This window comes from Brachyhypopomus gauderio, unplaced genomic scaffold, assembly GCF_052324685.1.
Source record: "Brachyhypopomus gauderio isolate BG-103 unplaced genomic scaffold, BGAUD_0.2 sc88, whole genome shotgun sequence".
Classification (NCBI taxonomy): domain Eukaryota; kingdom Metazoa; phylum Chordata; class Actinopteri; order Gymnotiformes; family Hypopomidae; genus Brachyhypopomus; species Brachyhypopomus gauderio.
In genome coordinates, this window is record NW_027506909.1 from 813,827 (window position 1) to 826,633 (window position 12,807).

Consider the following 12,807-nt stretch of genomic DNA (forward strand, 5'->3'; position numbering starts at 1 on the left):
TCCCCAAATGTTTAGGGGTTTTTTTGACAGTACGGATCATAGTTTACTGTCACTTACTAACCGGTGATCTTGATTTATCACGTTTGCTAGGGTTTTGGAAAACAGACAACACCCATAGAAATCAATGTTTTGAGCAAGTCGAGACGTATTTATTGTTCTTGCGAGTGGTTTGTAGGTTGTCGACTACTGAGACACAAGTACAATTACCGATATGTCCCTGTCCAAATAAAGTTCAAAGGCAAGTAAAATGTACAATATCACAAATATCATTGAAGATGATGACGATTAAATAACGTTTTTTTTTGTCTTGAACTTTTCTTTCCAAACATCATAGTCCACAAGTCTCAAAAAAGAATAAATAAAATCTCCCACTAACAGTTGTATGAAATGTATTGCTCTTGGATTTTAGACATCTTACTCTTTCAATAACAGTCTGCTACACAACACACCAACATCCCACTGCTCCCCAGTCACGCGGGTTTGTGGGTCTATTTGGACATAGGTTACATAGCTCGTCTGGAAGTCTCTACTGCCATCTACAGTTCATATTGGTAAGTGACGCTGATTTGGCGTTAGGTTTCTAGCCGTTTGACTTTATTTACTTGCACATGGTAAACAGTTTCTAAAACATTTTTACAAAACATGAAATTTAATATTGATCGATGCAGTTCCATTCTGGAAAAAAATAGCTCTGCCTAAAGTTAGAGAGAAATTAGTTCAAAGCAAAGTTTTTGGTAACTGAAGCATGGCTGAAGCAGTGTGTGTTTGGAGTTTTCTTTCTAGTATACTTCATCTGTATTTAGTCTCCATAGACTGTGCTGAGCTCAGACAGAGAGAGATAGCAAAAGAGAAAGAAAGCAGGTGATTGGACAGTCGAAAAAGTCAATACAGAAGAGGCCACATCTCTTTCATGTAAACTCCAGGGTCACTGACAGCAGCAGAATGATGTGCGTGGGCCCAAATTCTGCTCCACCTGAATTAGCCACTGAAAAAACCCCAAAACAAAGAAACATTACAGGGACTGAACATTCACATACACAATACATATTTTTGTCTATATCTAATATCAAGTACACAGACTTATGGCACCATTTATCCAGCAGTAGTCTTTAATAATAAACAGCAATACCATTAAATTGTAGTGTCTCCTTCTTTATTCTTGGATTTTCTACAAAAAAAAAGACAAGACAAAATTGATGGTGTTGTAACAGGATATTTATAAAATAAATGTTTCCTGAGAGCTCGTATTAAATACTTATCCATTAATAATGTGGTCTGACCCATATGAAACAGTTTGGTAATAACCAAATACTTCGAGGCATTTCCAAGAGACCTGAACTGACCAATACCACAGTATTTACAATTTTTAAGCACTGGTAAATAATCCATCTGTTAGTACTGGATAATATGTCTTGACATTATGAGCCCTGTGTGTATTTCACTTTCACAGAACATTGTGAGTCACATTGGTATTTTATTTCCAGTAACTATCAGTCATGATAAGGCTCAAATAAATCTCTGAGATGACTAAATCTCTACATGAGTGCTTGGTTCTACAATGGTTTTTTTTTTTAAGTCCAACAGGCATCACCCAACAACTCTACCAACTTGTACCTGTTGTAAAAGCACGAAGCTGTTCTGAGATCAGTCACTGTGCAGAACTATAAATGCTCAAAAGTGCTCCACCATCTACTGACCTTTCCTTTTCATATTGTGTCAAGCGACATCTACAGGACTGTATATCACCTTAAAGTGTGTGGGGGAGTTTCTGTTTGAACACCACATAGTGGTTGAGTGCTCGATATTTACAGAATACTAGAAGGGTTTTTTAAATGCTAACTGATGGCTGTGAACAGGGAGTGGCCACTGCATACTGACCAAAGATGATGAGACGCAGGTAAGAGTTGGTGGAGCCCAGCGGGTTCTCGGCAGTGCAGCGGTACATGGAGCCGTTGAGCTCCGCGGGGACTCGCTCCAGAACCAGAACCTTCCCCTCCCTCTCAGTACTGCCATCCAAGAGTAGACCTCCAACATGACTCCACGTGAACAGAGGCTCTGGGAACACCTCGTTCTACAGACCAGGACCACAGAGAAACACTTTACAGCCCAACACCTTTAACTGCTTTAACGTCCTACTGAAAAGCTTAAAGGCCCATTTATGTTGTCAACAGTTATGGATGTTCTAAGGCATGATGACACCCATATTATATATGACACTAAAAACCTGAAGAGAGAAAAGGCTTAGAGGAAATCCACAGTATGTCAGTGACTTTGGCAGTGGTCCTCTTACCTCACATATACACTAATCTTACAAGAATTCTAGTTTAAATGTGGATGCTTTGTCAGCTTCTTTTAAAAAAATTACAAACGAGAGCCTCTATAGACCAAAAATATATCATTATTATATTTTTCTTTCATTTGCATTACATTACATCACTTAGATCTGGCAAACTGACATGTCAAATCTCTCCTTAGTGATCACCAATGCTGTCAGTTTGGCGTTCTGTTCAGTCCAGCTAACTTAGTTCTCTTACCCCTTTTACCCCTGTCTGGAAGCCGTCCACAGCGATGCGAACCGTATCTCCTACTTTTGCCCTGCAGGGGGTCATGGAGAGCTTAGGTCCTTCTGGAGCAGCTTGGAAAAGCGGGAGATGAAAGAAGGAGTGAACAAGCCTGCTCCACACCACACATCACACCGCACACATCACACATAAATGAGCAGATACACACTGCGCCCGTCCGGCCTGGGTGAGTTCCCGTACTCACAGAGGATGACCTCGGCCTGCATGGGCATGGAGAGGGCCGGGTGCTTGACCTCGCAGCTGAACATGGCCTCGTTGTCCAGCTGCGGGTTCAGGTGCCACGTGAGCAGGGCCTGCACCTCCACGGAACCGTCGCTTGCCTCGCTCTCCGTGTAGTTGAAGTAGTACAGTGGGCTGGAGCTAAGCACCCAGCGTGGGAACTCCCTGCTGACCACAGTTTCTGGGATGATCTCGGTGGTGGGCTTGGGGCCCTCGTGACCCGGGACCCTCGGTGTATATCTCTGCTGGGGCCGCACCGCATCTGGCCGCGGCGGCTGGACGTCTGGGTCCAGGAGCGAAATAGACCTCTGCAGCTTGGTGTCGTCGAGGTCTCGGCTGATCAGAGACCTGCTGTCTATGGGCACAGACAAACCCCTGCTCTCAGCCCTGTCGGAGGACGCGGTGGAGGGCTGCACCTCGATCAGCTCTCCGTCCCTCTTAAAGTACACCTGAGAGGGAGGCGAACAAAAGACGAAAAGATAAAGCCATGAATGCAGTGAACTCGAGAACACACTGAATGACTTTCAGGAATGTTAATAAGAAGCCTCTGACCACAGGAGCGGGCTTTCCTCCGGTCACAGTGCATAAGAGTGTGAAGTTCTGTGCCTCGTAGCGATTGAATCGTTTTGGCTGGTCTACTGCAATTACAGAGATGGATTTTGGAGGTGCTGAGAGGAAAAGAGTCATATTCATTAGTGCATTAAATCATTCCGGACAGAAAGAAGACACAAGTTCACAAGGGTATTGGAAGAACCCTGAGCCATGTTTTATGTCAGTAACTGCTGAATTACAAACCTGCAGGCGTGGAGAGATACACTCTCCATTACGTTTTTGTAAACAAGCAAGGTACCAAAATATCCCTATTTTTGCCATTATCTCATACTTTTTCAGTATGTATCCCTGAAAGTTGTCAATTATGTCCATACAGACAAGATTGTACTTATATTTCACTGTGCAAGTCACAGCAAGCTCTCCTCATGGGAACTAGTCACGCAATTAGCAAAGCAAGCTAGAGGGCTCAGACAAACATCCTGCTGACATCCCAAGAGATGCACAAACTAACAGGCAGTGCAAAACTACACAATTATTTTTATAAAATGCAAGCACTGATTATAAAGCCACAGTTAATTTAGGAAAAATATGATCTGCTTTCCCAAAGCATTAGTCTTATCAAACCGCAAAATGCTTTTGGTAGGACAAAACAAGCCTTTACCAAGCCACTATTTCATTTCAAATTGATTCATTTTGGATCCCAATCAAAGAACTGTGAAAAGTGACCTGCATCAAATCTTCCTGTATTCTATCTTTCATCCTTGTAGGCGGTGGAAGAGCACAGCGGTGATGATCTGGAGACAGTGTGCTACACAGACCTGCTCCACCTGATCAGCTGTATATGTGTGTAGACAGCAGCATGGGGAACACTGCTCAACCTTTCAGCCATACAGGCCTCTGAAAGCAGGACTGGAACCTTACACATAACAACAACTGCTATGCTTCCAGATGCTAAGACCACCTTCTCTCTGTACGTCCTGTCATAGATCCCCACGTGGCATTCGTAAGGGCCATTGTCCTCCATCTGTACCTCAGGGAGCCTAGTTAGCACAGGGAAGAAGCGCCTCCATTTTGAATAGCGTTCTGTAGTTATTAAAGTCTAGCAGTACATTCTGTAGGTAATATCAAATGCAAACCACATCTGAATGTAACCATGTCTGTAACAAACCTAACAGTGGTCTGGTAAGCAAACTCTTCTCTTCTGCGGTAATCCTCCATGTGAGAGAAATTGGTATTGTACATGGCGTCGTAAGTGAAAATTTTCTGCTTAGATCTACCACCCTCTGTAACCTATAAAAACATGAAATGATCACAAACAAAAACAGCAGCAACAACAAGAAACACAGTAAGCGTGCAGGAGAGCTGACTTTAAAAACTGACTTATAATGAATAAATCTATAAATATGAGAAGTAAAATGCTTCAGTGAGGTTGGGGAAGTTTTCATTGTTAACATTCATATGAAGGACTGGTGATATATCTGCTTGACTCATGCAGAGAGTGTAATGATTTATGCTTCAGTAGGTAATTAATAAAATAAAACCTCTGGTGTTCTGCTAATGACGTGACAGAGTTTTATTAAATATGTCATCACATTATGAAAGGAGAAGTAGATTTTGGCCTTCTGCTAATGCGCTGTAATTGAATACTGTATCCTGAAAGTCATCGATCAAGGCTATGGCCCTGAATGCCAAGAAAAAGCCAAGCAGGGAAGAAAGCTTGTCCTAGAATCACTGAACCATGAACTCTTAATCCTGAATAAATTTTCATATTTTAGGCTGCTTTCATTTCACACATCAAGGGGGGGGGGGGGGGGGGGGGTGTTAAACTTACGCAAGAAATTAATGACTAGCTCTTTAAAAAACCAATATAAATGATTGGGGCATATGCGTATAACTCAGAACACACTCACCCGAAACCACACTATTTCTCTCAGGTTGCCATCGGTCCTGAAATTGCACTTCAAAGTCACCGTGTCCCCCATAACCACAGGTTGAAGAGGCTCTATGGAGACTACTAAATACCCTGCAGGACAGGAGAGAGACATCATACACTCAAACTGTAGCCCTCAAAACCCATTTGTCCTAACTGCTAAGATTACATTACAGTAATGGATGTTCAGTCTCAAAAGATGCAGTTTCACTGAAACACATCACATTTAACACATGACATTTATCACTGCACTTATCAGTGATGATAAGGAATTCTTATGTAACATCAGAAATGGAAATATATTTCTGATCATAAAAATGACAGAAAAAGCGATCTATACTGAGGTTAAAAACAAGCTTTGGGGAGATGACTTCTAAAAAGTCCAACTACTGACACTTCTAAAGGATCTAATTTCATGTAGTTTGAAAACAGCAGACACTTCTTGGCTGTTATACAAATATTTATCTACAAAACAACTGAGTTAAAAAAATGCAAACTTCATTTTGCCTCTTCATTATATAAACATCATTCGTCATTGAAATCTGTCAGAACAGATATTCAAAGAATTCTAAATTGTCACATAATGAGAATGCCCTAAATGTCAAGCAGATTTGTCACCCACATATTAATTCCATGTTAAAGACAGGGCTAGAGCTCACTAGCTCTTGAAGTTAAACATCCATCTGTTTACATGCATTTGACAAGCTATTCCACATCACAGCAACGCATGCAACAGCTGGCACAAGGTGACGTGTTCATTGAACAAAGTTTACTGCTTAGAAATACGTGAAATTAGAAGGTTTTGAAGTACATTCTTCATGAGGTGTTACACTGCTGTCATGGGCTGAATTAAAGCAACCCACCAAATATGCAATCACAAATGACATGAGCCATCGCAGTTTAACTCCACCCGGCATACACCAGGTAGGCTGCTAACAAACATATTTATACTAATACAGAATTAGTAAAAAAAATGCATCCCTGTAAAGCGGAACACTGGATTCTTACATAATTAGAATTTCACACAGTAAACAGAAATATCAGTGAGTCAGCTGACACAGATAAATGCAGCCAAGTGACAGAGAAAGACTTGTGTGCACACCTGTTCTGACTGTCCCTGAATGATAAAGAGAAGTCAGTGTGGGAAGAAATTTAATCTGTCACAAATTCAGTGACCTACAAAATATCCCAGTTCTTCTATATTACCTCATCTGCTATGACGTCTGTGAATGGATTATTTTTCTGTGTTTTTCCCCCTTCCATAATCCACAAGCTCTTCTGTCAGCCAAGTGGTTGTGTGTGCTGCATGCTGAGAGACTGAGACCAGAACGTCCTGTGGTATTGGGAACACTCTTAATAAACCCTATCATTCAAAATATCAAGGCCTTTGATTTAAAAATATTTTTTAAAAAAGAAGCAAAAATGCAAATTTCCTTGACCACAGGGAATGAAATTTCTGGTGAAAACAGACCCTGGACTAAATCTTGTTCGAGGTGGTCCCTAATGCTAGGGTATTGTTGTAGTGCAGGTTGTAGTAATCTCCCTGCTCCCAGCACACTTAAATTAACTCAGGAGTTAATTATACAGCTCTTTACCAGTTTACAGTGTGAGGTTAAAACCAGGTCTTAAGTAAGAGCAATGACAGCACAAGAATTCTCCTGCAGTAGGATAAGGAACAATAGCATTACTGCTTTTCATAGGAGATGTGAGTGGCTGGTCTGAAAGACCTTGATAATATAAGTATATGTTTTCTTTACTTATGGTATTAATCTAACAAACTAATTTGGGACACTTAAATGAACTTAATTTTGAGACAGGCTCTTTCCTACAGGCATAAATCTGGCTGACTAGAAAATTCAAATTTCAGAGATTTCAGTTCAAACTGAACTCAGTTTCATGGTATACTTTCTTGGGATTGTTTATTGTGGCAACTGACGGGTTGCACACATCACAAGTGAGCGAAAAGCCAGTAAATCTCAGTTTATGTGGTTATTAGGTGTGTTAAAAAATGACCATGAACCACGGTCCCCTTTCCTAAATCCATCAAGCTGATTCCATTGTGGTGTTATTTAAAAACAATGGCACCTTTTTACCCAGTACTTTAAAATATGGATGCAAAACACACTTATGTGCTTTTTTCTTATTAATATGCTATTGCCTTTCACATTAAGCTAAAGCTCAATTTATTTTCACACTATGGAATATTGTTACTCCTTAAGTTAAATATGCTGTCACAATGTTATACGCATACATGAAGATATACTGTTATTGGATTAATGCATATCAACATAGCTTGTTGATTCTTTCTTTGTTTTGTCACTTTGGTCAAATTCTTCTTTTTCAGAAATGTTTGAAGCTTCATTCTTTTGTTTTACTAACACTGATAAATGAAGAGATTCAACTTGATTTGACAGGTTCAGAAGGAAGGAAGCATCTACATACACTTTTAGGATCAAGACACTTACAGTAAAACGATGTGACGCCTGGCTAAGCACCACTGAATAACTGCTAGTAGGAATGATCAGGAGGATCTCACAGATACACACCTGCGTTGACTGGACAACTGTGACTAACACGCTCTCTCTCTCTCTCTCTCTCTCTCTCTCTCTCTCTCTCACACACACACACACACACACACACACGCACACACGCACGCACACACAATGGATAATATAGGCCGGACAATAATAAATAATATAAAATGGCATTGGATAATACGCACCTGTACAATTTTAAATAATGAAGTTTCAAATATCACTTCAGAAGAGTTTATTCTCAGTGAATCATGTCATTAATCAGTGACGTGACATTAATGACCTTTAAGTGTTTTGCGTGCAGATTACCCGCTAAATGTTGGTCAGGGCAAAAGATTAAGCTTTGATTTCCAAATAACCGTTCAGTGGTGTCATCAAGCAATGGGACATGGTGTCCTTTAAACAGCATCCTCTCCGTAATGAAATTACTCTCATCAAGGTAAATGACTACATCATCGGCTGTGCTATATGCACAAATGTAACCTAAGAAGCCGAAAAGGCCACGCTAAAATGTTTTACAACTTTGGCTTTTAGAGGATACAAGTGCAAGGCGTAAAGTCATTCTGCAGTAAGTGTAACGGTGGGTATAACAACAAGCAATGAAATTAGTCTGCAGAGTGTGTACACAGCACCGGATTACGAAGCCCGATGAAACGATTGGGGCAGAAGTTAACATTGGAGCGGAAACGAGATCAGTACTGCCGCAATATACAAGTCGTTTTTTCTGTTTAGCTTGTCAAGACTAATATATATATATACACACACACACACACACACACACACACACACATATATATACATACATATACATACATATACATACACACACACACATACATATACATACATATATATGTTTATATAAGATCTGCTCAACTGTTCATCATCAGTTTGCACGTTAAAGTACTATGTACATTGTAATGATTTATCGGCGGAGAGAAAGAAGGCTTAAAACTTACCCGTCACGCAATCCATTAGATCGGAGCACAAAAGCAAGCATAAAGTGATTAGAATCTTCATTTTCGAAGTTGAAATGAATTTAACCATAAATGTCGCATTCCCATTTCCCTTAGACCTTCTTCCGTGGTACATGCACAGCCCATTCTAAAGTAGCGATGCCGTCAAACCGAGCCATGTCTGGTCATCCAGGCGAAATGTGTTTCACTCTCTGTATTACTATCAGAGAAGCGCCTGTGAATATGCTGCTTGTGGCTGCATCCAGAATTACATCTTGTGGGATTATCGCGGCTGCAGCTCCGATTGATTCCTGTCCTTCGTGCGCGTTCCCACTCAAAAATGCACGTGCACGCCCCTGTCAAGGAACACGCGCTCGAGCAACACGAATCCTCGCGCGTCCATAGAGTAGGAAGGAAATACATGTTCAAAGATTATTCAAGCCCAACATCCCTTCGGTGTTGGAGTTATAAAAAAGTATAGTCAATTAAATGTATCCTACTACAACGACATAACTTAGACAAATTAAATTATTAGTGATTTCTCCACAAACAGCACCACGAAGCTCATGTTCAGTTATTTTGTGCTAAATGTGATTAATGATGGAAAATACATTTCGCGGGGAATATTGAAGCAGTTTTTCTTCGCCTGTATCCAAGCACACCAAATTCGCGTAATTAGACTTAACCTGTTGTGCCTAGCTGATACGAAAGGATTCAGAAGCAATAACCAAAATACTAGCAAAACAAAAGTGTATAGGCCTATATATAAAACAAAATGACACGTGACAACCGTCAGTGCTGCTGACAGACACGATCACTCCAGGATGCTCTGAGTCTCTCCGCATATTGTATTATTTAAAAACGAATGTTTGCGTTTAACACTTGATTTGTGTGTACGTGGTTAGTTTGGTTTGGCCATTTCTTCATGTCTTATCTTCCTTAATCTTTTTGTCAGTGTGTTAGTAGTTACACTCTTTGTGATGGGTGTACTTCTTTTTTTGACTAACCTTCCCCATTTTCTGTTATTGTTGCGCAGATTAATCGATTATTCTTCAAAGAGATGACGACATTCTCCGACACTACAACGTCTCACTGGGCGCTAATCACCGAGGGTTTTGCTGATGGGGAAAACTAAATTTCATAAGCACAAAAACGAGTGAATGCCTTTTCTTGAATATGGACTTTGTCGTAGTCATAATCTCTTTACGTAGTGACACAAATTAATCAGTCACGTAGCTTAAAAAATATAAAAATTCTATCAGCATTAAGAATTTGATAGTGGCTGTATTTTAATGCACCTCAGACTTGAGGGTGTTAATGCTGTTTTACCGTATATATCTTTCGTAGATGAAATCAGTCTCAACACTCCAGTCCTAAAGTGGGTTTAACATTTGCTGAATTAGACATATCGGTCACCGTGTTGTTACCAAAAGTCCACGAGGCAGGAATGATCACTTTGGGAGCCAAGACTGAATCCAGTGAAGTGTGATAAGTTGTTACACTGCTCTCATTTCAGGAAACATCACATCAGCCTGACAGCTCGGCTCGGTTCGCTCAGATCGTGTTGACACGTCACTATCCGTGAGGCACGCGCTCTCAATTGGTTTCCCTATCACGTTGGGTTTGAGTCACCGCGCGCACACATTCGCCACGGCGCGAGCTGCTCACACAGCGCCTGCTGATATGTTTAACGAGGGGGCCGCCTATGGCTGCACAGAGATAAGAAGGCGGAATATGGGCATGTCATAAACATACGTCTCAGGGCTAAAAACACCACTATTTCACACAGCTTTAAAACAGGTGAGTTCCAGGGGCTCACTGCTAGGCTCAGAGCAAGGAAGCGTTCTCACAACAAAAGGCACCTGTGTTAAGGTCTGGATTTGGGAGATTTGTTGACAACAGAGAAATGAATAATGCAAAACGCGAATTTCTCCCTTATAGTAAACATGATTTATTTGTTCTGTTTTTTTTTTTAACAAAGTGACACAGTGTAAAACAAGTACCATCAAAAACAAGTACCCAAGCTAAACCAAAGCCCTTTGTTCTTACCGAATAGCCTTTTCACATTCTGGACTAATGCAAAATAAAAAGACAATTGGCATAAGATTACTCTAAATGACTAAAAGTTTGACTTCTCTTTGTACTCCTATTATATACACCATAGTGGTTTTACATTAAAAACCCCCTTTCCCACTATGTGACAGACTAGACAGATCGCAGCCTATATATGTTCACAATGACCATATTTCAGATTCCATCCCAAAGAACAGCACCATGCATTACGGGAACATAATCAAACCCAATCATATTTGACATTTAGAAATTTTTTAGTGTATATATATATATATATACACTCAACTATACAAAGGAGAATAACTGGACTACTGTAGTCTTTACCGAGAAGTTGAACAGCTGCGTAATGTAAAATATATTCAACTTCAACAGTGAGGTACCCTTTGTAGAGATGGTGTTTTTTTTTTTGGTGGGAGGGGGGTTAATTAATATGCAAGGTCTATGACACAATAGATACCAGTTTGGGTACATTTTCTCTAAGACACACGAGGCTGTCGCTTGCACAGCAGGAGACAGCAGAATGCATTTGCAGGAGATCGATAACTGCCTCGTTTGCATACGTGAGCTAGCATATGGCTGCGATTGGCTAGCATCGCACTACAATAGAGGGAGAGGAAAACAAGGACATCCAGCCCATGCTGAGAGCCGGGACAATTAAGAGCCCTTGGACTCCAAGACAGGGTTGGCATTGGCATCGTAGGGAGATGGTGATTTTGAATCCTAACGGTGCCACAACCATCCTTCAAAGTCACAGTCTCCCACAGATAAAACGAACCTTTAAGGAGCTGCTGTGGGAGCCCTGGATCCCTGTCTGTAATGAACCGCCTTCCCATGTCAGTTCAGGACCCTGATCTGTCCCCAAGAAGAATATCCTAACTGAGGAGTGACTTCACAGTACACAGATGGAGGAAAAAAATGGGAAAAAACACAACTAGAGGGGAACAATGGCAGCAACACTGGTTAACAGAAACTTGGAGCACAGCGTAAACCACACAAATGCAGCGTGCACTCGATCTGTCCTCCAGTGTCGTCAGTGCTCCATCTTGCAGAGAACAGTCAGCATCTTTTAGTGCTCATTGATGTTTTAGACAGTAAGTGGGAGTTGCCAGACCATGAGCATGCTCTCATTGGCCCCAGAGGAGCTGGAGGTGGAGCCAGCCACCGTCACCCTGCGGAAACCTCGTCCGCCTGATATAACGGCAGCCGATATGACCCGCTCTTTGCGGGTTCCCTCCTTAGCAGCTGGCCCAGGGCCCCTGACCCAAACCTCTGGATCATCACTCAGCTCATAGATGGAGCCGTCCTCCAGCGAGTGCTCCAGAGACTCCTGGGAGGAGCTGGACGCCTCCTGGGGCTGGGCGGTCAGGAGCTTGCCTGGCAGCTGGGATACAGAGCGCAGCCGGTACTGTAGCAGGACGCCTTTGTGTTTCGTGTCCCTCTGAGGAGAGCCGTCAGTCTGCTGCTGTTGCAGGGACTCCTGGGATGAGTGACTCCTCTCCCTGTCCTCGCCTCCATTGCCCGTGTCTATTGCACCCACCAGAGAGTCCCGCTTAAGCAGGTCTGGGGACAGCGTGCTTGTGGTGGCCACCAGGAAGTCCACAGGACCGTTATGAGCATTGAGGGAGGTCATACCTTTGCCTGCAGGAGACAGAGGTGCCCTGCATCAGTTTGCGTCAAGACCTTGCAACCTTGGAAATGTGTGACTGGGGTTAGGCTCGGGGCTGCTTACCTGTTATTTTAGGAATGCCCTCCAGTCTGGGAACTGGGAGGGTCACAATAATCCCCTGGGCAGTGCCGACCCACAGCAGACCCTGGTAAATGAGCAGGCTGGTGACACACACAGTCTTTTGACCTGTGGGAGAAGAATGCAACCATGAGGTCACTGTGGTGTTTTAAAGTCTGCCATCAGTAATTTTTTTTGCTTTCTTTCTGAAATTAAATATGAAATATAGACTTTTCCA

The 12,807-nt window shown here is 41.9% G+C and overlaps 2 protein-coding genes across 15 annotated transcripts in view; both read right to left on the reverse strand.

Moving 5' to 3' along the window:
* Positions 1 to 140: 140 nt before the first annotated feature.
* Positions 141 to 10,385, reverse strand: igsf21b (immunoglobin superfamily, member 21b). Of its 10 annotated transcripts, none has more exons than XM_076991976.1 (11): positions 10,103 to 10,385; positions 6,490 to 6,616; positions 5,264 to 5,376; positions 4,522 to 4,643; positions 4,275 to 4,393; positions 3,354 to 3,469; positions 2,767 to 3,250; positions 2,535 to 2,635; positions 1,879 to 2,071; positions 1,130 to 1,168; positions 141 to 985 (listed from the first exon to the last, which is right to left on the reverse strand). In XM_076991976.1, the coding sequence occupies exons 3-11, from the start codon at positions 5,333 to 5,335 to the stop codon at positions 909 to 911; spliced, it is 1,323 nt and encodes a 440-aa protein (XP_076848091.1). In that variant the 5' UTR covers positions 5,336 to 5,376; positions 6,490 to 6,616; positions 10,103 to 10,385; the 3' UTR covers positions 141 to 908. The 10 variants fall into 10 exon arrangements, with proteins under 10 accessions (XP_076848091.1, XP_076848094.1, XP_076848093.1 ...); XM_076991979.1 differs by lacking the exon at positions 6,490 to 6,616 and adding an exon at positions 9,781 to 9,891; XM_076991978.1 differs by lacking the exon at positions 6,490 to 6,616 and adding an exon at positions 9,781 to 9,904.
* An 832-nt stretch (positions 10,386 to 11,217) lies between these two features.
* arhgef10lb (Rho guanine nucleotide exchange factor (GEF) 10-like b) overlaps positions 11,218 to 12,807 on the reverse strand; it is a 36,179-nt gene continuing 34,589 nt past the window's right edge. For all 5 annotated transcript variants that reach the window (XM_076991928.1, XM_076991927.1, XM_076991926.1 and 2 more), the window contains 2 exons: positions 12,576 to 12,698; positions 11,218 to 12,484 (listed from right to left, as the gene is read on the reverse strand). In XM_076991928.1, coding sequence (XP_076848043.1) covers positions 11,931 to 12,484; positions 12,576 to 12,698 — 677 coding nt within the window. In that variant the 3' untranslated portion in view covers positions 11,218 to 11,930. The remainder of the gene's footprint in view (positions 12,485 to 12,575; positions 12,699 to 12,807) is intronic.

Bases quoted from the DNA above. Each gene is read 5' to 3' on its own strand.
- igsf21b (XM_076991972.1), bottom strand. From the start codon at position 8,909: ATGTACCACGGAAGAAGGTCTAAGGGAAATGGGAATGCGACATTTATG. The intron at 3,251-3,353 runs GTCAGAGGCTTC...CCTCCCTCTCAG, and splicing joins GAGGAAAGCCCGCTCCTGTG to GTGTACTTTAAGAGGGACGG. The intron at 1,169-1,878 runs GTCAGTATGCAG...TTTTTTTTGTAG, and splicing joins CCTGCGTCTCATCATCTTTG to AAAATCCAAGAATAAAGAAG.